Source organism: Mustela nigripes, chromosome 2, assembly GCF_022355385.1.
Source record: "Mustela nigripes isolate SB6536 chromosome 2, MUSNIG.SB6536, whole genome shotgun sequence".
NCBI lineage: Eukaryota > Metazoa > Chordata > Mammalia > Carnivora > Mustelidae > Mustela > Mustela nigripes.
This window is the reverse complement of record NC_081558.1, coordinates 159938992-159965019: the sequence shown is the minus strand read 5'-3', so window position 1 is coordinate 159965019 and position 26028 is coordinate 159938992. Positions and strand designations below refer to the sequence as shown.

General features: G+C 38.4%; 1 protein-coding gene across 3 annotated transcripts; it reads right to left on the bottom strand.

Annotated features, from left to right (window-relative positions):
• Window positions 1-1538: 1538 nt before the first annotated feature.
• NEPRO (nucleolus and neural progenitor protein) lies at window positions 1539-13485 on the bottom strand. 3 transcript variants are annotated; one of them, XM_059391966.1, is made up of 9 exons: window positions 13266-13485; window positions 11521-11675; window positions 9866-9945; window positions 9365-9496; window positions 8853-8930; window positions 7860-8221; window positions 7624-7685; window positions 4701-4954; window positions 1539-2700 (listed from the first exon to the last, which is right to left on the bottom strand). In XM_059391966.1, exons 1-9 carry the CDS (start codon window positions 13366-13368, stop codon window positions 2238-2240), a joined length of 1689 nt encoding a protein of 562 aa, XP_059247949.1. In that variant the 5' UTR covers window positions 13369-13485; the 3' UTR covers window positions 1539-2237. The 3 variants fall into 3 exon arrangements, with proteins under 3 accessions (XP_059247949.1, XP_059247951.1, XP_059247950.1); XM_059391968.1 differs by having other exon boundaries at window positions 2587-2700; window positions 4756-4954; XM_059391967.1 differs by having other exon boundaries at window positions 2650-2727.
• Window positions 13486-26028: the final 12543 nt, after the last annotated feature.

Sequence of the window (26028 nt, the reverse complement as noted above, 5' to 3'; positions counted from 1 at the left end):
CCCAATGTGGGGCTCAGTCTCATGACCCTGAGATAATGGCCTGAGCTGAAATCAAGAGTTGGGTAGTTAACCAACTGAGCCACCCAGGCACCCCCACTAACAGTAGTTTCTAATCTAATTTACTAGTAAGTTATGGTTTGTATATTTTAGATTTTACTTTTAAAAATTTAAGATATTGGAATTTCAAGTTGTTTGGAAAGATTAACTGATCTAAGATATTACATTTCTTATAAATATGTATAAAATATCATTTGGTGAACACATGTGAAGCTTTTTTACTATTCCCCCAGAATTCTAAGGAGCAAGAGAGCAGAAGAGGAGATGAGGAAACTTACTCCAAAGGAACATTAATTAAATAGAAAAAAGTGATAGGCCTGTAGTTCAATCCAGGCTCTAGCCTCCATAGACAAATCACTGAACACTCTGGTTTTCTCACTGAGGGAAAATCTCTTTGAACACTTCAAGTTTCTGATTCTTGAACAATGATGCCACTTCAGATGAAGCAGTTAAAGTCCAGGGAAACTAACTATGTGGATTCATCTGCAAATGAAAACAGAAGCAAGACTGGACCTTAAATCTTAAAATCACAAAAGCTGATGGCTATGGCTAGACTTGTTATAAATGAGATCTCCCTAGTATTATCTGTGTTTTAAGGTACTAAGTAGCTACTATCACTTGGTAGGAAGCCAGGAAAAATATAAACAATGAAAAGGGACTAGAAGTGTATTAAGAACTTTGAAGTAAATCAGGATGTTTGCAAGGCTTCAGGAAAAAAAGAATCTAAAGTGGTGTTTGACTTTGCTTTGCAGGCTACTTGCATCAGATCACCTAAGCGCCTTGTTAAAAATGCAGGCTTATGGGCACCTGGATAGCTGAGTCAGTTGGGCATCTGACTCCAGATCTCGACTTGGGTTTTGATCTCAGGCTCCATGAGGTCATGCAGGCTTCTGTCCCTGTCCCCTGGCTGTGTTTATCAGTCTCTTCAAAAGGGAATCTGCATTTTAAACAACCCACCAAGTGATTCTCAAAACAAGAACCCCCAGTAGAGATAAGTGGGAAAGGTACAGAAAGAACAAGTCCAGATCAAGAATGGAACGGAAACAGAGGGAGGATGGTGAAGCAAAAGGGTGGGTATGATACATACTGGGGAACTGTTTTACTTTTCTATAAGTCTACATGTAACAGAAAACTTAATACCACAAACTTCTTAACGAATAGAAGCTTACTGACCTAATTCTAGTAAACTAGAATATTTGAAAATATGTAAGATTTACCATCTCTGGCAATGGTAAAACAATATAAAAATATCAGATGGTAGCATCAACAGTAAATTATTGATATATGTGTGGCCTCATTCCTGGTTCTGTTTTGTGTAACTAAGCTTTATTTTTTCATTTAACTTTCTTATCTACTTCTACTTTGCTATCTTCTTTGTATTTCATGTATGGTTATACATGTCACCTTAATTCCTTTTTGGGAAAAAAGTTTATTCAGAATCACTCACTAGTACCCAAATAAGTAAACCAGAAAAAAAACCAAAAACTTTTAGAGAACTCCAAAAGCATTTTAATTTGCCCTCCTGTGAGATAAGGTGAACAAATGAAGTACAATAATGGTAGTGACCAGTCCCTGAGAATACAGTTAGTGGCAAAATTTTTTAGACCCTTTGATGATCAATTCTAATTTATAACCAAGTAAGCACAATCATTAGAAGCTACAAATATGGGTATTCAGAGATGGACTTACCTACAACGGAGCCAGTTAAGACCAAAGTGACTTTTCAAGCACTCCTTGATACTTCCTAGGCCAGCTGACTCCCTATATAACCCTAAAGCACAGGGTAGGGTTTTATAAACCTAATTACTCAGTTCTTAATTCCCTGGTAAATCATAATTATTCTGTTTTTCAGGGACCCACCAGGTTTAATCAAGGAATTATATCTGCTTTTCAAGGACAGGATATGGTAGATTTCTTTTTTCATCTAAACCCCTGACACAAAGTCAAATTCAAAATTTGACTATTTAATATTCAAATACTTGTCAGTTAAATGACACAGAGCTACTATAAATGTTTATTGAACTGAAATGAACCGCTGTACAATGTTACACTAAAGCAGCTCCTCTATGAGTCCAAGTGGTACTTCCAAGTCTTTCCAGATTTTTTTTCAGCAGTTCCACATAAAACAGCAGGACACCAGATCAGTTTGTTAAGCACTTAAATGTCTCACAAATGAGCATCTAAACTCCCATTAAAGCAAAAATATCATCAATGTCATCTGTCTCCTTAATGGTTCCTGATGTATTATGTTTGTTCATTTGCAGTATTGTCCATGAATCAGTTTCATTTTCATTGCTTCCTGTAAGGTTTTCATGAATTTGTTTCTCTTTAGTTTGTATGACAGGATTTGAAATTCTGCTACTCAGGAGAAGCTTACTGTTAGGGGAGAGATCAGTTCTCTGAACTGTATAGTGCGAGAGTCGCCATTTACTGCTATCTGTAGCATTCTGAGTCTCTTGAGGGGATGGCTGAATTTCTTTTGAAAGAGTTAACTGCAACTTTCTCTGTAGTTTCCTCTGTTCCAGTAAAAATCTATTCTGAGATCTTCTTCGTCTCACATGACGCTTTGAAGTTTTGATTCCTGAGCCACGAAGAAGACAGTTGCAAACAGATGTTTTTATGCACTCTAATTTCTTTGGCAAACTTTAAAGGACAAGAGAAAGGCAAAATCTGGGATTAAGACACAGAAAGACATTTTCAAAAACTTTTGTCTCCCTTTTTGTCAACTCCTAAAAGAAAAGTACACAAAACTGTATAGAGGTCCTATAACTGTGTACAACCCCAGAATCATCACAAAAAATAAATAGGAGCTTCAACCCAAATCTGTGTTTTCCGAGCAGAGTTTCCCTCTGATTCAGATTATAGCCAAGTATGTCCCCATTTTGTTCCCTAAGTGAAGTACCTCCTACAACTGCCTAGCAAGGTAGCTGTCAGGTAGCTCCCTGATAACCACCAAACTGTTCTTAATGTAACAGGAGTGGAGCTGGGGAAAGGATGTTATCACAAATAGAACATCCCGCCTGGATGCATTAATCTATATCCGGATAAGTAACTTCATGTTGTAGCAGGGAGTGAACAAGGGAAAAGGAATCAAAGTCAGAGACGGAGTTTACCTAAGAATGAGAAGACAGAGCTTCTGGGGTAGACCACCTGATACCCTGGGCTGCCCTAATTGTGATTCATACATCTTCCTCAAGGGTGGGAATTCAGAACTCAAATTGCTGATTATTTTAGGTGCTTTGCTTCTGAATAAGGTATACTGCGACAAGGTACATTACATTGTCTTGTAATGTTACATTACATTTTGAAATGTGTTACATTTCAAAAGATGTTACATTTCAAAAGATTAGCACGGATCTGTAACTTCTACCCCGTCACTCCCCCTTTTTCTTTTTAAATAAATATATAACTTTGAGGAAGCCTTTATAATGTAGTGATTCAAGACCAGTTTCCAAAAGCTTTCCTTGTCTTACTCTAAGTGGTGATTTTTAAGTGGGGAGAGGGTAAGTGTACCTCCTAATTAAAATGGAAATAGAAAAATATGTGAACAGAAGAATCGAAGGATCTGAATTGAGTTCTAGATCTCCAGATGTAACAATCTGAACAAAATCCCCTATATCCTCAGCTACAAAATGGGAATAATACTGCCTACCTCAGAGAGCTATGGACATTATGCAAATTTAAAACATACTACAGCATATTGAAACAGCAAAACAACAGTACAAAAGAGCAGGTTTTTTGTGGGGTAGGGAATAATGGTTTAACCAAATACCACTTTGTTACCCTTCTCACTAACTCTTAATTGTTATCATCTCTGTCTCTTCTACCCCTTCTCCATCTCAGGCTGAGTTCCACCCTAGAATGGATCATTTTTAGATGGCTACAGTTCTTTAAAGGACCTTAATGTAGAAACCCTTCCAACAATTCTTTCCTTAGGAATACTTAACTTCTCCCACAGCTCTCAATCAAAACTTGTTCTTGTTGATCTTTACAGCCTTTTTTGTCTAAAATTGTTATGATGGGCATCTATTATTTTTTCAATAAAAATATAAAACCCTAAGGCATCTGACTTCATTATAATGCTTCAAGTAATACTGACTCACAATCAAAGATAACCACCCTTAAGCAGTTCTGTGAACCTAAGAACCAGAGGGAAAGGAAGAAATCAATACATGGAGAGTCTGGCACTCACGAACAAACATTACCTAACCCTAAGCCCAGAGTCTGGTGTGTACTTCTGCTCTCACACCCTCATCCTGCTGCCCTGAAGCTGTGGGGAGACTGGCTGTCTCTCCTACCAGAGCAGGAGTGAGAGCTAGTGCTCCATGAGGATTAAGTCTGTCTTACACAATGCATCCCCTGGCTTAGCATACTACAAACACTCCTAAGGCTTTCTGAATGAACAAATGGAATGGTGAAGAATATAAATGAATAAATCTAATTAACCAAGTTAACTTTCTTCTTCCCAGTGAGACAGCTGTGACCAACAAAAGCAAACAAAACTGCAGTTTGAATAGATTCTTCTTTTAGCCCCCCTAGGGGGGCTATCCCATTTTTCAGAAAGCTAACTTGAATATATATATACTTTTGCCCTAAATAACAACAGAAAAAATATAGGAATGGAATTCTTATTATATACCTACCTACACCCTTGAGCCTCTACATGTTTAAGCCGGTTACTTTTAAGAAGTTTGTTACCCAGAAAGGAGGCCAGAGCCTTGAGTTTTTTGCTCCTGCACCACAAAATTGCTGTTCGGATTTCTTCAGAAAGTTGAATGAAATTCTCAGCCTCTCGAAATCTCTGCACAAAACTTTTGGCACAGGGAGTTCCTGTTGTTTTCTGAGAAGAATGTTTGGTTGCCTTTAGTTTGGACTGCGAACATTTTAAGTTGGTCTCCTGAAATATGGAAAGGTGAGAAAAATATATTGGATTTCCTATTGACTTACAAATATATAACCAGAGAAAAGTTGACCCCTATGAAAATTAGAAAATGTCTTTTTAAAAGAAGGAAAACTTTTAAAGCTCACTGTGCTTTCCTTTGTCTTAAAAAACAATGGTGGGGGGGCGCCTGGGTGGCTTAGTGGGTTAAGCCGCTGCCTTCTGCGGATCAAGTCCCGCATCGGGCTCTCTGCTCAGCAGGGAGCCTGGTTCCCTCTCTCTCTCTCTGCCTGCCTCTCCATCTACTTGTGATTTCTCTCTGTCAAATAAATACATAAAATATTAAAAAAAAAAAAAAAAACAATGGGAAGTCATCAGAGAGGAAGACAAACCATGAGACTCTTAACTGTAGGAAACAAACTGAGGGTTGCTAGAGGGTAGATGGGTCGGGGTTGGGGTAACTAGGTATGGGCATTGAGGGCATGTGATGTGATGTGCAATGAGTGTTATATGCAACTGATCAATTACTGAACTCAACATCTGAAACTAATGTTGGCTAGTTGAATTTAAATTTTTTAAAAAACTTAATTTTTTTATCCACTGCTACTAACACAAGATTTTTTTCCTCCTCTATGCAACAACAGACCCTATCTATAACTAAATTTAGATGTGAATCATAATACAAATATTCTAACACATACAGCTATTTAATCTATACATAAAAATGAAACTGAATAAATATTAGTCAAGGTCTATCTGGTAGGGAAAAGAAAAATCACTGAAGAGCCCTTTCCCTTGACATTACTAGACTATCACAAATTTGTTTTTCACTTATTTCTATACCAAGTTACTCCTCAATGATGGGTCAAAAATGTTACTGAAAATGCACAAAGGGATGATGCTGAATGTGTGTTAAAAATGCTTAACTGAGCAACACTTCCAATTCAGCCATCTTTTGATGTGTCTCTTCAAACCCCATCTTTCTATGTTAAGTAAAGTCTGAATTATACCAGCCTTCATTGTTTACAAAAATATGCCACTTACTAGATCTGCTTTCATTTTTCATTCAAAACTGCTCCAAATTTCTCACTTTCAAGAAAAACATAAAAAAGTAGTAGAAAATATAAAAGTCAAGACCTATCAATACTTAGTGTTGGTAACTGATAAAAGAAATTTGACGTTAGAAGCAAGCTGAGCATGTTAGTGCTAACTGTTAAAACTGTGGTAGTGATTAGTCATGAATAGGGACTGGGGACCAACCAAATGGCTTTAAAATCAGCTCACCCAGGAACAGATAGATGTACTGCAGAACTTTCAAGGGTCAGAGAGCCATAGTTCTTGAGACAGAGTTGACAAAACGATTTGGGGCACTGATATAATGATAAAGAACAGACTGTGAAACCAAACTGTGTTCAAATCCCAGCTTTGCCCCATACTTGCGGTGCGGCCTAAGCAAGTTTCTTGTCCTTTCTAAGCCTCAATTTTCTCACCTGAAATATGGAAACAATAATAATAGCACCAGCCCAACAGGGCTTTTGCAAGGATTGTAGGAATTAACACACATAAAGCATTTCAAGAGTAAACGCAATATACATATTAGCTATTATTAGGGCTATGATGATGATGATTCCTCCCTCTAGAACTCATAAATTGGACAGAATATAAATCCAAGCTAGAATCCTTGTAAACATTCAAGAAAGAACTCTGATTTATCAAAAATAATTAAGAATTCTTAAATAGAAAAGAAGATATCATCCATGTAGGACACCAGGAGAAAACAATCTGAGGACAGATGATAAAAGAAGTAGTTACCACATGAAAGTGGGTAACACTGATGTATTTATCTGTTGCTAGGTCCAGAACAGAATTTACAGACAATGACTAAGAGGGATCATGTTAAAGCTTGAAGCCTAACTGGGAAAGAAAGAGAAGCCTCCTGACGAAAGATGAGGATGACAATAACGATGAGAGTAGTTAATAACATCTGACCACAGTGAAGTGCTTAACCATACTCCAGACTCTGGGCTGAAGACTTTACATGCATGGAAACTGCATAACCCTATGAGGGGCATACTGTATTAGAAAACAGAGGTATGGGCAGGTCAAGAAACTTACATAACGCCACACCGCTAGTACCAACTAAAGCCAGGACTCAAACCATTTCTGTCTCACTGCAAAGCTCATACTCTTTTTTTTTTTTAAGATTTTATTCATTTATTTGAGAGAGAGAGAACATGTGCAGGGAACAGAAGCAGAGGGGGAGGGAAAGGGATAAGCAGATTCCACACTGAGTGCAGAGCCTTAATGTGAGGCTCAATCCCAGGATGCCAAGATCATGACCTGAGCCAAAATCAAGAGTCAGACGCTCAACTGACTGAGCCACCCAGGCACCGCCAAAGCTCATACCCTTAACACAATCCTACACCTACAATGGATCCTAGAGACACTTTAGAATTCTAGCAAAACTCTGAGTAAAATGTTTTTGAAGACATTCTATAACCTGAATTTACTGGATGCACTCAGTCCCTTGGGCCTCTATTCATTCAGAAGCTTAGGAGGAAAACTAAGGTGGCACTAAGCTGAGAGCTGGGGATAAAAACAGAGACTCAATCTCTGCCCTTGGTAAATGGTATCTATTCCACAAATTAGCAGAAATCATAAGCCATAGTAATAGAAGCCAGACAAACCTGAGTAGCTTTGTGTTTCAGCTGTTTGCAGAAAGCTCTCACATCAAATTCTGATGACTTTTCTGTAGAAATGGAGAGACCACGGATACAAAAACTGTTTTCAATATCATGCTATTTTCATACTATTAGCATACTATTTTCAAATCAAATTCTTAAGTATATGACATTTCTTGCCAAATTACTACAAAAGAAATAAAGGGGCTTATAAAAGTCTGTGCTATATAAAAGTAAATTACCTTTGAAAACTTTCTTATTCTTTATTGGCTGTCCAAGATCCACATTATTCTGTGTATTGATCCTCATTTGTTTAGCTTTTTTGGAAATTCTGAGTATAGTTTCTTGGTTAAACCTTGGTGATTGCTCTTTTGTTAAAAACAGTTTATTTAACAGTTTAGTTACTCCTTTAGCTGCAAAAGCTGTAGGCATTTTTTTCTTAAAGACCTCAAAATAGGGCTGTCCTAAAAACTCAGCAATATCAGAAGGAAAAGTAAAATCTTTGAAGTAAGGCAGTGGTTGAATCCTAGAGACCTGCTGAAGCAATCTGAACAATGGCTCATATAAAGACGTCAGCCTTTTCAAAACACCTTTATAGAGAACCCTAGAAAAAGAGAGGAAGTCATGAATTAGCAAGCAATTATAATTTGCAGCTTATGTAATAACCACAATAGATTCAAAGCTGAAAATAAGTATCAGTCTGCCACTATAGATTAAAAATCCTCTAGTACATATTTGCGAAGAGCGAGATTATTCCAGCCCAAGCAGAAAAACCCAAGTACAAAATGTTACTTAAAACTAAATAAAGTACTCAACGAGAAGGTGTCTCAAAGGATATGTATGGTTTTAGCTACATGGTGAGATTTTAGGCAAGTTTCAGATTCTCTACATCGTCTCTGTTCTTTTGGAATGTCTTAAAAGAAGCAAAAATTAAAGCTATTTCCATTATAGAAAAGAATAATAAGTTAGCTGTTATTCATTCTAATCTTATCACCTCTAAGAATAAGCAGAATACACAAGATGATCGCAAATAATACTTGAGAGACCCAAATAATACCTGAAAGACATCAAAGACGTAACCGTGAACATTTAGGTTCCCAATCCACCACAGGTAAAACATGAATCAAGTGAAGAAACAGAACCCCTGCACCATCAGCATCCCAGGGGAAAAAAAATATGAAAACCTAGGCTGAGTTAGATGAAAAAGAAATGAAGGATTTTATATACATACATACCATAACCTGCTCACCAGCCCAACCATCACAAGGTTTAAAATAATGAATTCTTGCAAGCCTAGGTGCTTCACAGTCAAGCTGGAGAATCAAGTTAAAGTTGGAAAACAAAACCAAAGTAATCTGAATTTTGCAAGTTACGTTTATGAAAAAAACAGATGGGAAATAGAATTTTCTTGAAGAAATTAAAGCCTTAAAATGTTCTATTTCAGTCATGGAAACTTAAAGTAATATGCACTCTTCCAGAGCTCTCATTATTTAGCTTCTATGATGTAGAATTTATAACTGTCAGTGCCCTTAGGATAATACATGCTAGATGGAGACGGACAGTCTCTGGCAATGGCTGTATCAGGCAATTCCTAGGAAAAGGAGGCCAAGATGCAAAATTTTAAACATACATTATAACTTCCTATAACCTCCTTCCTATAACCTCATAGCTTTCAAACAGAAATACCAATTAAATATATCCAAAGAATTCCAATTCAGAGGAAAGCATTTCAGTTGATCAAGGATACAGAAATGTCTTGCAGCAACAGTCCAAGAAGCGAAGTAACAACTTGCAGGCTCCCAAAATCTTCATGAGCACCAGCTCAACCACTGGTTGGCTAGGAATGACACATGCCTTGGTATTTACAGGCTGATTTTCACTTCACAAAAATGGAAAAGAATTTTATTTTCTGTTATTTTCATTCTTAAACTTCATTACTTGTGAAGCACTTACACAGCTATTTTCAAGCACAGATGAGTTGGACACTCCTCACTGGAGTTGACTGACAACAATGTTTCAATATAATCTATCTTGACCCAGAGTTTAGTGTCCTGCTAGACCCTCCCACAAACCAACAGAGGAGAGATTATCACAAATAGGAGGTGCCCCTTATTAAAATAAAATTTGTAAAACTCCCCAGTTGGGTTGTATCCCAACACCAAGCAAAGAAGTCCAATGGAGATCACATTGAAGACTATGAGTTCCCAGCCCACCACACAGACCATTACAAAGCCACTGGCCCGCTTACTTGGAAGAAAACAACTCAGACAGATGTTGAATTGAACCCTCCAAATCCATGTTTTTCAAACGTTTTAAACATTGTTCAACCTGAAAGGGGAAGAACAGCTCAAATTTATATCACACAAACATGGCCTCTAATATGATCACAAAAGCAAAGAAATGGAAAAGTTCAAAGTATGGAAATACACTCAACACAAGAGAATACCTTCATTTTAGGGTAAAGTAATGTGTAGCCCAAAAACAGCTGCCCCTACTTAAAGATGTGAAATTAACCCAGCCAAATGCATTTCTCAAATCAGTTTATAACTAGGAATTTACTATGTGTCAGGATGTCACTGATGCTCTAAAGGGCACCAAAGTAAGTATGAGATTATTCTCAAGATTTTTCTGAAAAACATGCTTTCTAATAGTGAAACTACTAAAACAAGATAGTAAAGCTAAGAGATTTCACCTTTATTCAGAAGACAATGGAGCACCATTAAAAATATCAAACCTTGTTTTAGGATGATTACCCTGGCTTTGGCATATAGAACATGCAAGCATAGAGGAAAAACTGGAGTTGAGGAAGAATCAATTACGATAGCAAGACAACTAAACGTTGACAAGTTCTGAAGAAAGAAGATGCAGCCAGAACTAAAAGAAGGAACTAGATGCAGAGAAAGTTTTGACTGATCAATGGACTGAATGGGAGAGATACCTAAAAGGAAGATGCAGAGAAAACAGAACACCCAATTTTTCTGATAGATAATTATTCATAGCTTGGAAGCCAGGAGGAAAAAGAAGTTCGATCTGATATGTTCAACATGAAATACATTCAGGTTTGGTTTTGGAGTAAAAGACTCATAAGGAGATAAAAATCTGCCCCAGCGAAGAAAACTTAGGGAAGAACCACACACTCCCAGATCTTTCTTTGATGAAGAAATCTCCATTCTTTTTGCCTTAAGTAATGGGAGTAGAAAAAAACCAAAGGGTACAATCTGTAAATTTAGAGAATATGTCTGTTTCACCCCTGTATTCCGAGCACCACGCACAATGCCTGGCACATAGAACTTACAAAAAAATACCTGCAGAATTAATAAGGTGAATGAATTTATGACCTTATAAGGAATCCAGCTTAGGAGACTTGTCTGTATAGGGTAGTCCCTAAATTGAGGGCCCAACTGTGTCTTAAACTCTAAATATTACGGAAACCACTTCCCATAACTTGTTATACAGCTATTTAGTCTAAATATTACTGATTAGATTATATGCCCTATAATATATAAACCACAACTTTGTTCTTTTTATGATTTTAGGATTTTCATTATGATTAGGAAATTGTTTCTTAATGCAACACTTTGTCTTGCTCAAATCACTGTATCTGTGAACTAGGCAAAAGTACTGTAATTTATTATGTCATATATAATGGAATTTTTCATAAAAATTACCCATTAGAAGCAAGACTGGCAAAGAATTAAACATAGTACCTTTCTAAATAAATTGCTCTTTGAAATGGTTTCAGGGAAAAAAAAATGATATCCCACATGCAACTGTGGACTGATGATTTATGAAGTCACAAGTAATTGACTGGGTTTCCCATAATAACAAAATATTAAGTGGCAGTGCAATCTCATTTTCATCAAGCAAACATGTTGAGTCGTAAACGCAGGGCTTCCTCCTTACCTGTTTGAGGGCTAAATGGGGCTTGTGGCGGCCCATCCTGTTGTGATTGCTGTAAAGGACTGCACATAGCACATCTGTCTCTGCATCTAAGATTTGGTTCTTCAGTGACAGTGTAACAAGACAGCATTCTCTAATTACAGCTGCAACACAAAGGTCTAAACCAGAGATATTTAATAAAACTTAGTATGTAGTTCTATGTGAAATTTATTATGTAAAAATACTCTGAAGAGTATTTCCCTTATTAAGGGGATTAAGAACAAATTAATATAATCAGCTTTAACTACAAGAACACTATTAACAATTTTAAGTATGTGAGAAGATGGAAAATGGTGACCGATGATACAAAGTCTAGAAATCATCTGTTAAACAATAACACGTATCTTCGTATCACATTTTATTATGATTTTTAAGAATCTTTCATATCAATACTTTGCAGTCATTTGGTGTACACTTACCTTAAGTACTTTGATGGTGGGGTACCTGTTCTAAGCTTCTCTAAATCCCCTAAATCCTCTATTTTGTTACGTACATAAGCAAGGCAGAATGATATACTCTTAAAAGCAAAGGTGTGGTATGAGTGTACTACTTTCAGGTAAGAATACATTCAGGTAAGAGAAACAACTGTGCCAACTGTTATGTAATGTATGTAACCGTAATGTAATGTAACTGGAAGTTACACTACTTGATGAATGTTTGACTGAACACGGGGTGCTCAGAATGATATAACAGCTTCCTAGTCTGAAAAGCTGTGAAGTAGAAGATGGAGGTAATGTCTCTGTGTCACTAAGGGAAGCACTAGCATCCCAGATGGACGGACTATAAAGGCAGATTACTACAGAACAGGGAGAACTTTATTTTGTCCCAACTATGTGAAGCCAGAAAGGACTGCTTTGAGAATGGGGAGTTGCTGAATTTCCAGGCCTAACAGAATCCTGTTAAAGAATTTTTTAATAGAGGAAGAGGAAGATTATAAATTGCGCAGGTTGGATGGATGGTGAGGAGGATGTGATTAGATAGGTGGTATTTAAAATTAACTATCACTTAAGTGGGCACTGTTCCAAATGCTTTCTAACTGTACCTCTTCCTCAAAACAGCCCTCTGAGGCAGGTTCTATGTTTATCCGCATGTGAAAATGAGCTGAGCACAGAAAGGTTAAATAACGACACCCCCCAACCTGCCCACCTCCCGCAGAGCGAAGTGCCAGGATTCAAACCCAATTTGGCTCCTGAGGCACGCTCCTAACTACTGGGCCCTACTGCCTGAAAACAGCCGTACCACGAGAGCACTTTCCCCTAATGACATCATTAGACGCTTTCAACAACCGGTGATAGGCAGGGAGCACTAATCCTAACCCGTAATACAGATGCAGACTGCCGTCTAAACACAGAGTGCCCCTGCGCCTTCCTAAGAGATCAGGACACAGACTGCAGGGTGGAGGGGGCTGCTGGTGGCCGGAGGGAGCCCAGGCTTTCCAGGCAGCACTTCTCCCAGACGCCAGCGGCGTCCACCTCTCTCCGCTCCCCTGGGAGCGGGGCCGGGCCTTGGGCGTCCGTCGCTCCAGGCACGGCGTGCCGTGGGCACAGTGGGTTTAGTGAAGGATTCCAAAGCAAACCAGAGCCCCTACAAAATTCCTAGCAAACTCGGGACCGAGGGCTCAGGAAGTCCCGCCCCCACCGCGCACGTGCACCGGCCCGGCCGGACGCCGCCTCCGGAAGCGTCTGCGGTTCTCCGGGCCCTTCTCTCACCCAGAGCTGCGTCGGGGTACGGTATGGTCACTGTGCTGCGGCTCCCCGCCTTCGGGATTCTCGCGCGGTTCCACGGCTCCAGGCCCGGCCGCACCGTAGCCATCTCGGGAGGTCGGGGAGGGGCGCGGAAGGGCGCGGAAGGGCGGAGCTCGGTGAGACCTAATGAAGAGACCGAGGGAGGAGAGAAGAGAGGAAATCTGGGGGAGGGAGAGGACAAGGGGTGGGGCTGGGGCGGGGCCCAGTGGTGGGGGCGGGACCTTCTCGAATGGTGTGCCAAATACAGCGGACTGGAGAGGATGGTCGTCCGGACTCTGGTCACCAACGCTTGGCCGGTTATCAGAAGCATTTGGGGGAGTTTGGGGTTGGGAGCTAGGGAGCAGTCCCAGTACTGCTTAATCAGAATCGCCGAAGGGGGGAGGAATCTGCATTGGGTTTAGGCTCCCACACAGGGAAGTTTGAAATTAACTTCAAGGCATTTTACAGATGTAGAAACTGAGGTTACCCATACACCCCTCTCTCCGCATCAGACATTAGGGAGAACGGAAGAAATTAAATAAAGAGGTTTATGGAAGGTGTGACATGTGAAACACAGAAGAGGGGATTTACTTTGTCCAAGACAGTCAAGGAAGTTTCCTCTATCTTCATCAACAATAAACGGTGTGGCAGTTGAAACACAGAAGAGATTTCTTTTGTCCAAGACCGTCAAGGAAGTTTCCTCTAGCTCCACCAACAGCAAAACCGAGATCACATCAAAGAAACTTAGAGGCCATCTGACTCTCTCCATCAACCCCATCCTCTGTCAGTGTTTAAGACATGACGGTATCACCAGCTCTGCTGATCCTCACCTCGTTAATAACTTTCTCATAGAGTCTTTATCTTCAGCCACACTGACACTACCTTACTTGAGAAAGTCATTCACTGTAATGTATAAAAGAGGCAGTCCGTGGGTTTTGGAGACAGACCACTAAGGTTCTAATTCTAGCTCTGCCGTTTACTAGCTCTGTGACCTCAGGAAAGTTATGTAACTCCTCCAAACCTTAGTATCCTTGTAGGTAAAATAAAAATTATAGTCTCTACCTTAGGGTTGTATAGTGCTTTAGAACAGTGCCTGGCATATAAGCAGCTATTTACTCTTACCAGAATTAATACTGTTTAATACAAGTAACCTTGCCCTGTTGAAGCACTTGGCCATGCTCTTCCTACAAGCCTTACAAATACTAATCCCTCACTTGGATCATTGCTTCGAAATACAGTCTCCCTCAGCTCTGGTGTCATCACCTCTGAGTAATTCCCATCCCCAGTCCATAACTTGATATAGAGACCCCTTTATATACTACCATTGTGCCTTGAATTGGCCTCTGTATTAGCTTCCTATTGCTGCTGTAATAAATCATTACAAACTTAGTTGCTTAAAAGACTTATATTTCTGGAGGTCAGAAATCCAAAATGGATCCCACCAGACTACAGTTGGCAGGACTGGATCCTTCTGGAGGCTCTAGTGGAGGATTCATTTACCTTTTCCAGTTTCTAAAGGCTACTTGCATTGCAGTCCTTTGTTCATGTGTCCATCTTCCATTTTCAAAACCAGTAACGTAGCATCTTCCAGTCTCCCTCCATGTTCTCTTTCTCTCATCCTCCTGCCTGCTTAGAAGTACCCTGGTGATTACACTGGGCCCACCAAAATAACCTGGTATAAGCATCCCATCTCAGAATCCCTAACTTAATCACATCTGCAGAAACTGTTTTGCAATGTAAGGTAACATAGTCACAGATTCTGAGGATTAGGATGTGGACATCTTTGGGGAGCCATTATTCAGTTACCATACACACTCTCACTATGTTGTATTTGTATGTCTTCTTCAATGGCATATGAGCTTACTGAAGGCAATACTAACCAATATAGTTCACTAATCTTTATATCTTAGTGCTTAACTGAGAGCCTGGCATCTAGTAGAACCTGAATAAATTTTAATAACTTTACTGAGTAAAGTAATTATACAATTACTATAAGAGAACCACACATATTTAATGTATAAAATTTGTTTGTCAATATTTACTGGTTGAATAAGGGACTAGATAATGCTTGAATAGAGTTTTTATTTTTTATTTTATTTTTTTGTTTTACGCAGGCGCCTGCGGGTGGTCAGCGCGCGCCTGCGGGTGGTCAGCAGCTCCTGCTAGCTGAGCACCTTGAATAGAGTTTTTAAAAGATGATAAGGAATTTCTCAGACAGATAAGGGAAGAAGGACATCCCTGACAGAATGATGTTAAACAACATGGGTTGGAAGAAGCACTAGTCCTGGGTCAATATTGCTGGAGCATGATATGTGCTGAGGGGTGAAGGTGGGAGTGGTGGTATCAGATTCTGGGCAGAACTTGGATTTTACCCTGAAGGCTGGTGGTTCCCCAAACTGGCTCATCATAATTAACCTAGTTAGCTTTTAAAAAATAGAAATTATCAGGCCCCACTTTGGAAAATCTTACTCATTAGGTATGAGTACGTCTCTAATCTTTGTTTTGTTAAAAGCTCCTTTTGATGGTAGTTTGGATTGGGGAGCCCTTGCTTTAGGTGATAAAGGAGTCTCTAAGTCTTAGGCAGGACAATTTTGGTCACCTTGTATCAAAGAGCACCCTGAAGAACAGATTTAAAGGAGATGAGACTAGACATAAGGAGGTGAATCTGTTGCAAACAGGCAAGACACGATTATAGCCTGGATTCAAACATAGGCACTGAAGATGAATAGTAGAACTTATTTAAATGTCTGGTATTTAGATATTGAGTTGTCTAGCATGACTTTTAGATTTTTGCTTTGAGTTTTTGATGTAGCATTCAAAAGTAGAACAGATTTAGGTAGGTGGCAAGGATAATGAGATAACTTTTGATGTATTAAGTTTGAAGTCACCCACAGGCTGTCCACAAGTATATGGACAATTCACCAGTTGAGTAAATGGAACTATAGCTCAAAGTGTGATTGCAAAGGGAGGAATACAGAGATGATGAATATAGGATAATATTTTTAAAAGGTTAGATTAAAAAGGGGAGACCATTTAACTTGTAATAGGGTATTGTTTTGGTTCTCATTTTAAGATAGTATATCAGGGTTCCACTGTTCAAACAGAATCAATAGGATATATATATATATATATATATACATATATATATATATATATATATGTATGTAAATTTTTAAAGGGATTTTTTGAAAGAAATTGGCTTGCACAATTTTGGGGCTTGATAATCAAGTTTGAAATCCATAACAGCAGGCCAACAAGAGCAGGTGAAAAACTCAGTCAGGAGCTGTAGCTACTACTATCTATAAATGGGATTTCTTCCTCCTTCTTATTTTCAGAGAAACCTCCGTTCTGTTTTTAGGACTTTCTAAACTGATTGGATTGGGTTTACCCAGATTTCCCAGAATAATTTCTTTTACATAAAGTCAACTGATCGTAGCTGACAATCCCATCTACAGAATACTTTCACAGAAACACCTAGACTTGTGTTTGACTGAGTAACAGGGTTCTATAGCCTAGCCCAATTGATACACAAAATTGACTCTCACGGACAGGAAATTACTTGCTCACATATAGGGTAAAGGAAAGGAGCCAAAGAGTTAGAGAAGCTAGCCATATCATGGAGATAGAGGGGAGAAAATTAATAGAACAAGACCCATTATCCACTCCATAAAGTTTTTGAGCATCAGTTGTTTGCCAGGTACCATACTATATCCCAGAGGAGACAAGGATAGGATCAAATATTCAGGTAAAGAGGTTGACTTAAAGATCAAAAAAGCCTTTATGGTCCAAGTCAGGAAGAAAAATAAAAATAGCTTTAGATATGGAGACATTTAGCGTGGGGTGCTAGGAGGATGAGGGACACCAGAGCAAAAGCATCTGTGTAGTCTGTGAGGAAGACTGGCTATCATTACCAAAAGTAGAGGACAGGGAAATGGGGTTGCCTGTGAGCAGTGGATATTTGAAGTCAGAGCTTCCTTGAACTGGGGGAGGGTGGGTAAATGGAAGAGACATGGACTCTGTACATTAGACAGAAAGTAAGGTTTTAAGGCCATGCTTGGAAAATTTAGAATCTGTAAAGAAAGACTGCCACAGATACAAATGACCATCAAATAAACAAAACCCTGGCCATCTCATTAGTAATCCAAGAAATACCAGTTAAAATGATTTTCAGGTGTTATCAGAGTAAAAAGATTAAAAAGCATGGTGTCCCATGTTACTAGGACAAAAATTTAGATACAAAGTTAACCTTTCTTGTTTTCATAAAAATGGAAAATTTTTAATAATTACATGATGAATCAGTTGGTTTCTAATATTTTGGTAGTTGAATTTTTTTCCCCACAAAAATCAAATATCTAAAACAAGTAAAAGTGAAATTAGTTTTTGAGGTATATGGTAGAATGCAAGGCCTTCCCATTAAGTGTTATGAAGACACTTCGAGGAACAGTTTTGAAACCCACAGTTGTAAATAAATAAATATGTATTGATGTGAGCAATTTTTGGTGATACAGTAAGGCGTTTTTTTAAAGGAGCTTAAAAAACGACATGTATAATACAATTACATGAAAGAATACACACCCATACATTGAAAAAAAGGTCTAGAAGGATCTAAATGAAGGTGTTAACAATGATTATCTTTCCAGCAATGGGGTACATCTTTTCTTCTTCTATGAACTTAGGTGTATTTTTTATTTAAAGGAAAGGAAAATAAGGAAAGAAATATGTGTTAATATTATAATAAGAAAAAATATTTTTAATGCCAAAATAGTGTATACCAGGGCCTTAGGATGTATGTATGTGCAAGCACAGGCACATGTGCCCATGCTCTACACACACAACAGTATATTTAGAGATACATGCTTTCTATTATGCATCTTACTATGGGCTCTCAGCTTCAGTCCTACCCTTCTATACTTTCCTCTGTGATTCTATGGCTGGGACAGTGCAAAACCAAATCATCTTTGCCAGCTGATAGTTACATCAACATGGACTGCTAGAGGGAGGTTGAAAGGCAGAAAGAGGAGAAAAGGGACTTGTTCCTTCCTGTTTGCTCCTTTCTTTCTAACAGTATCACTCTGCAATAGCTCTTTTTCCTGGGTAATGGCAGTTGGTTCTAGTCCCTGACTCTTTTGACACACTAGCAGAACTTGTTGACCCCTCAAAGGTAGTAGCAGCACCTGGATGGTGTTCTCTGCTCAAAAATTTGGTCCCAATTCTGCATATCCCTTCCTCCAAAAGTCTACATTCTAATATCCCTAAACTCTTCCCCTTGTTTTTTTCAGCTCCAGGATTTGCTGGACCTCCAGCTTTTGCATATATGCTTTTCAGTTCTTCAACACCTATTTAACTAGTTCCATATGTTAAGTTCTCTCTGGTGAAATAGGTAGTTTGAGTCTGTCTTATTAATGGATTCTGACCATTATGATACTTAGAACAAGAAGTATTCCTGGAAAATAGCCCCTCAAATGGAACGAGGTTGGTTTGGCCATGTCCCTTAGCCTTTGAACTCAGTAGCTCCTTATCAAGAGGAAAGGGGACATGATAAATCCATGCTGTACTGAACTGTCATGCTTAATTACCAGAGGCTGATTGTGATGAAATGCCTTCTGAAGCCCCAAGAGCACTAGATGACTATTATGGTAGCAATGATGCTTCTGAGTGCCCTGGAGAGCCAACAAAAAATGACAAGCTCAGATCTTTAACTCTTTGTTCAAGTCATAGAGAATCAGAGAGCTTCTGTGATGGCCCTGAAGGAATCACTTATTTCTTATAACTGCAGGGCTGAACTTGATCCCAAATTTACTTTTTTAAAAATATTTTATTTATTTATTTGACAGAGAGAGAGAGAGATCACAAGTAGGCAGAGAGGCAGGCAGAGAGAGGAGGGGAAGCAGGCTCCCCACCAAGCAGGGAGCCCGATATGGGGCTCAAATCCAGGACACTGAGATCATGACCTGGGCCGAAGGCAGAGGCTTAACCGACTGAGCCACCCAGGTGCTCCCAAATTTACTTTTGTTGGTTGAATAATTCCAAAGTAAATTGAATTTATTGACTCTTAAGTCTCATATATATGAATTAGGACATTGATTGGCAAGAAGGACTCTTCAGACTTGGAATAGGAATTATCCAATTTGATTTGGAAAAAGCTGAGGAAGCTTGTGTGAAGACCCTATAAAAACCTCAAGACCCATCCCAACCACTTCCCATCACCCCTAGAGCTATACCTTAAGTAGGATCTCATTTTACTCCAAGAGACAAATATAAAGTTTGACATGGAAAGAGATAGTTTATACTCCAAAATATTTGCAAAGTGTTGCTAATTTTTGGTGACAGAAACAGAAGTAATAGTGGATTTTAAGGTTTTTAAACTAAAGCAGATGGAATATGAAACACTGGATTGGACCAAATGTGTCAATATGAGTCTCGTCATACAAGTTGCTAGAGATTTTTGCAGTTAGAACTATGTCTGACAATTTTCTTTGTTGATTGAAACTTGAACTCGGCTATATGGTTTATATTCAATAAAGGCAAGATGTCCAATTTCCTGGCATGATGTAGAAGGAGGAATCCAAATTCTTAGGGAGGTTGGAATAATGGAATGGATATATAATCTGTGATCTTTATACTCATCCACCCACTCACCCCCAACTATGTCCTCTTAAAAGTCACTCCCTGCACTGAGGCACTGGGAAATACATTAATGAGGTACTACCAGTATCCTCACAAAGCTCTGTAATGGCTGTCTTCTGTAGGCTTGGGCAATGATAGGAAGATACCACACTTGAAAGCTGCTCCCAGAATAATGAAGGCCACATGATACCAATTAATTATAAGAGACAAGATTGATGCATTTACTATAACAGACAATAGGAAGAAAATAGTAATCAAATTGTTTTGACTAGCAGGGATCTTAAGTAGTAGCTAACTGATGATAGAGTCTGTGGAAATTCAATAGATTACAGCCCAATGAAATATTGCTTCATCTGTATAGCAGGGGCCAGAAACCTCATTTGAGCATCAAAATGGATGACTTCTTATTCAATTTACAGACTTAAACAAGTTCAACAACATAGATTCCCTTGGTAGACAAGGAAGCCAGTAAAAAGATGTTCATCGCTGTTATTTACAGTAACAAAACTTTGGAAACATTTAAATGTCCAAATTTCAGTTACCTATTGCTAGTTAACAATCAAGATCTTAGTGACAGGTCGTTGGACTGGATCTAGAAGACCCAAGATGGCCTTACAATTTTGGCCCTCTCTCTGGCATGGCTCAGATGGCTGAGAATGAGAAGGGATGTCTGGGTCTCTCTCCTTTCAGGGCATGAGCTGGGCTCACACATGTTGTCTGGGACCTTGGTTCTCTTCCATATGACTTTCTCTCATGTGGCATCTCATCCTCTAGGACCTATCTCTCCATCTAGACTCTCTTCAGTAGGATAATCTGCACTTCTTTATATGGCAGCTGGATCCACCATGAGCAAAAGCAGAGGCTACCAGGCTTTGTTTTGTCTGGGCTCAGAAGTTCCTGAATGCCACTTCCATCACATTCTATTGGCCAAAACAAGTCATAAGAGCAGTCAGATTCAAAGAATGGGCAAACAGACTCCAGCTCTTATTGGAAAAAGCAGTGAAGACACATTGCAAAGAGGCATGGACACATGGAGACATCAGTCATTCTTTGGAGGCCCTTTTTAACCACATACTACAGTCTAATAAGAAGCATTTCTTTAAAAAAAAAAAAATAATAATGGTAGGGGCGCCTGGGTGGCTCAGTGGGTTAAAGCCTCTGCCTTTGGCTCAGGTCGTGATCCCAGAGTCCTAGGATTGAGCCCCACATCGGGCTCTCTGCTTGGAGGAGAGCCTGCTTCCCCTGCTCTCTCTCTGCCTGCCTCTCTGTCTACTTGTGATCTCTGTCCGTCAAATAAATAAGTATAGTCTTTTAAAAAAAAATGGTAATGTTCTGGTCCAAGATGGCGATGTAGAAAGACCCTGAACTTGCCTCCTTTACAAAACACACCAAATTACACCTGTTTATAGAGTAATTGCTCCTGAAGAAGAACTTAGGGCCTACTGAACAGCTTTTGCACAACAAAAGATAGAGATAATGGCAAAAGAGAATAGCAAGAGTGACAGACACTGGTAACAAAGGAAATCTCAACAAAGGGAACTCCACCCCAAGCACTGCAAACTGCCATGGAGAGGGATAGTACTGAGGACAGGTGAATCTGTCCATGGGCACAGAAAAAAAGCCTTTGATTAAAAGACAACTGGCATATGAAAGAGCGACCCCCCAGAATTCCAGTGGTAGGGGAAGCTGCAAGAGCACTCTCTGAGTCAGAGGGAGGATCTGGAGAACAACAAGGTTTATTTCTCTCCTCCACCTTGAAATCACAGAATTGAGCGGGGTCCAGACACTATAGCCAACTTGCCACTTCAGCAAGGGCCAGGTCCTTTAACCCACACCAGCTGCAGTCATGCTGGGGCACAGAAAAAAGCCATGGTTTAAAAGAGCAACTAGCTTTAAAGAGAGTCAAGCTTAGAACTCTACCACCTGGCAGCTGCAGAAGGAGGGGAGCTATTGGAACACTCTCTGGGTGGAAGGGGCTGGTGGACAGTCTACACTCCACCTCCATCTTACTAATGTGAAGAACGTGAAGGGATGGAAAAACATTACCATGTAATGGAAGCAAAAGAAAAAAATATGGATGGAACAAAACAGACTTTAAAACAAGGACTGTAACAAAAGCCAAAGGAAGGCATTACATAACGATAAAGGGATGGATCCACCAAGAGGATGTAGCAGTTGTAAATATCAACACACCCAACACTGGAGCACCTAATACATACAGCACATATTAGTGGACATAAAGAGAGAAATTGATGGTAATACAATCATAGTAGGGGACTTTAACATCCCACTTATATCAATAGATAGATCATAGGCAGATAATTAATAAGGAAACAGTGTCTTTGATTAACACATTAGACCAGATGACAAAACAGATACATAGAACATTCCATCCAAAACAACAAAAGAAACATTTTTTTTCAAGTACAAATGGAACAGTCTCCAGAACAGATCACATGTTAGGCCACAAAACAAGATTTAATATTGAAATCATACCATGCATATTTTCCAACCACAATGGTATGAAACTAGAAATCAATCTCAAGAAAAAAAAAAAAAAAACTAGAAAAAACACAAATTTGTGGAGGCACAACATGGTACTAAACAACCAATGAATCAATGAAGTAATCAAAGAAGAAATTTAAGAATACATGGAGATAAATGATAATGAAAACACAACGGTCCAAGAATCTTTGGGACATAGTGAAAGCAGTTTTAGGAGGGAAATATAAAGCATTACAGGCCAACCTCAAAAAACAAAAGAAAGTTCAAATAAACAATTTAAAATTACACCTAAAGGAACTAGAAAAAGAAAGACAAAGTCCAAGGTGATTAGAAGGAAGAAGATAAAGATCAGAGCAGAAATAAATGACATAGAGACTAAAAAACAAAACAAAACAAAAACAATGAAACTAAGAGATGTTCTCTGAAAAGATCAACAAAATTGATAAACCTTTACCCAGACTCATCAAGAGAAAAAGAGAAAGGACCCAAATAAATAAAATAAGAAATGAAAGAGGAGTAACAAGCAACACCACAAGAAATACAAAGGATTATAAGAGAATACTACAAAAACGAATATACCAATGAATTGGACAACCTAAAAGAAATGATTAAATTCCTAGAAACACAATCTTCCGAAACTGAATCAGGAAGAAATAGAAAATTTAAACAGACCAACTACTAGTATCAAAATTTAATTCGCATTAAAAAAAAATACTACCAAAAAAACAAAAGTCCAAAACCAGATGAACTCACAGGTGAATTCTAAGAAACATTTTTTTAAATATTTTATTTATTTGACAGAGAGAGATCACAAGTAGGGAGAGAGGCAAGCAGAGAGCTGCTGAGCAGAGAGCCCGATGCAGGGCTCAATCCCAGGATCCTGAGATCATGACCTGAGCCGAAGGCAGAGGCTTAGCCCACTGAGCCACCCAGGTGCCCCCTAAAAAACATTTAAAGGAAAGTTAATACCTACTCTCTTCAAATTATTCCAAAAAATAGAAGAGAAAGGAAAATTTTCACATATATTCTATAAGGCCAGCAGTACCCTGCTACTAAAACCAGATAAAACACCACAAAAAAAGAGAAACTTACAGACCAGTATCCCTGATGAACATAGATGCAAAGACCTCAACAAAATATTAACAAACTACATTCAACAATACATTAAAAAGGTAATTTGCCATGATCAAGTGGGCTTTATTCCAGGGATGCAAAGGTGATTCAGTATTCACAAATCAATGTGTTACACATCAACAAAGCAAAGGATAAAAGTCACATGATCATTTCAACAGATGCAGAAAAAGCATTTGATAAAATTCAATGCTCATTCATGACTTTTAAAAACTCTCAATAAAGTGGGTTTAGAGGAACACACCTCAACATAATAAAGGCCATATATAAAAAATGCATAGCTAACATCAGACTCAGTGGTGAAAAACTGAGATTTTCCTCAAAGATCAAGAGTAAGACAAGGATGTCCACTCTTATCACTTTTATTCGACATGATTCCGGAAGTCCAAGCCACAGCAATCAGACAAGAAAACAAAATGGGGCATCCATATTGGTAAAGAAAAAGTTAAAACTGTTCTATTTGCAGATGACATGCAGATACATAGAAAACCTTAAGGCCTTCACCAAACAAACAAACAAATAAATAAAAGCCTACTATATGTAATAAATGAATTCAACAAATTTGTAGGATACAAAATTAATACCCAGAATTGGTAGCATTTCTATACAATAATAACAAAGTAGTGGAAAGAGGAATTAAGAAAACAATCCCATTTACAGTCACACCACAGGAATAAAATACCTAGGAATAAACTTAAGGAAGTAAAAGACCTGTACTATGAAAACTATAAAATATTGATTGAAGAACTTGAAGACAACACAAACAAATGGAAAGATATTCCATGAATTAGAAAAACAAATATTGTTAAAATGCCTATACTATCCAAAGCAATACACAGATTCAAAATAGCAACAGCATTTTTTACAGAACTAGAACAAATAATACTAATATTTATATGGAACCACACAAGGCTCCCAAAGAGCCAAAACAAACTTGAGAAAGAAAAGCAAAGCTGTAGTTAATCACAATTCCAGATTTCAAGATATATTACAAACCAGTTGTAATCAGAACAGTGTAGTGCTGGCACAAAAATAGACACATGGATCAGTAGAACAGAACAGGGAGCCCAAAAATAAGTACATGTTTATATAGCCAATTAATCTAGGACAAAAAAAAAAAATCAAGAATATGCCATGGGGAAAAAGCAGTCTCTTCAATAAATGGTGCTGGGAAACCTGGGCAGCTACATGTAAAATAATGAAATCTAGACCATTTTTCTAATACCATACACAAAAGTAAACTCAAAGTGGATTAAAGACCTCAGTGTGAGACCTGAAACCATAAAAACCCTAATAAAGAACACAGGCCATTATTTCTCTTCAGCCATAGAAATATTTTTCTACATGTGTCTCCTGGGACAAGGGAAATAAAAGCAAAAAATGAACTATTGGGACTACATCAAAATAAAATGCTTTTGCACATCAGAGGGAACCATCAACAAAACAAAAAGTCAACCTACTGAACAGGAGAAGATATTCACAAATAACATATTTGATAAGGAGATAGTATCCAAAAAATATAAAGAACTTATATGACATAAAAAAAAAAAAAAACCAACCCATCCAATTAAAAAAAAATTGGCAGGGGACCTGAATAGACATTTCTGCAAAGAAGACATACTAATGGCCAACAGACACATGAAAAGGTGCTCAACATCACTCATCAGGGAAATGCAAATCAAAACCACAATGGAATACCACCCTAGACTTGTTAGAATGACTAAAATCAAAAAGACAAAAAAATAAAAAGTGTTGACAAAGGTATGGAGAAAGGATGTGCACTGTTGGTGGGAATGTACATTGGTGCAGCCACTGTGGAAAACAGTATGGAAGTTCCTCAAAAAATTAAAGATAGAAATACCATATGATATATTCCACTACTGGGAATTTACCCAAGGAAAACAAAAACACTAATTCAAAAGACATGCACCCCTATATTTATTGCAGATTTATTTATAGCAGCCAATTTAAGGGACCAACTCAAGGGTCTATTGGTAGTTGAAAGGATAATGAAGACGTGATATATAAATATATATATATAGGCACACACAATATACATATACACATACATACTAGAATATTACATAGCCTTTAAAAAGGAGGAGATTGTGCCATTTGCAACAACATGAATGAACCTGGGGGAATTATGCTAAGTAAAATAAGGCAGACTAAGAAAGACAAATACCATATGATTTCACTCGTGCGGACTTTAAAAAAACAAATGAGTAAATGAAAAGCCAAATCAGACCTATAAATACAGAGAACAAACTGATGGTTGCCAGAGGGGAAGGAGGTGGGGAATGGGCAAAATGGGTGAAGGGCAGTGGAAGATGCAGGCTTCCAGTTAATGGAATGAATAAGTCACAGAAATAAAAGGTAGAACCTAGGAAATATAGTCAATGATATTTTAATAGTGTTGTATGGTGACCATCAATCAAAACGCTATATTTGTGGTGAGCATAATATAGACAAATGTTGAATCACT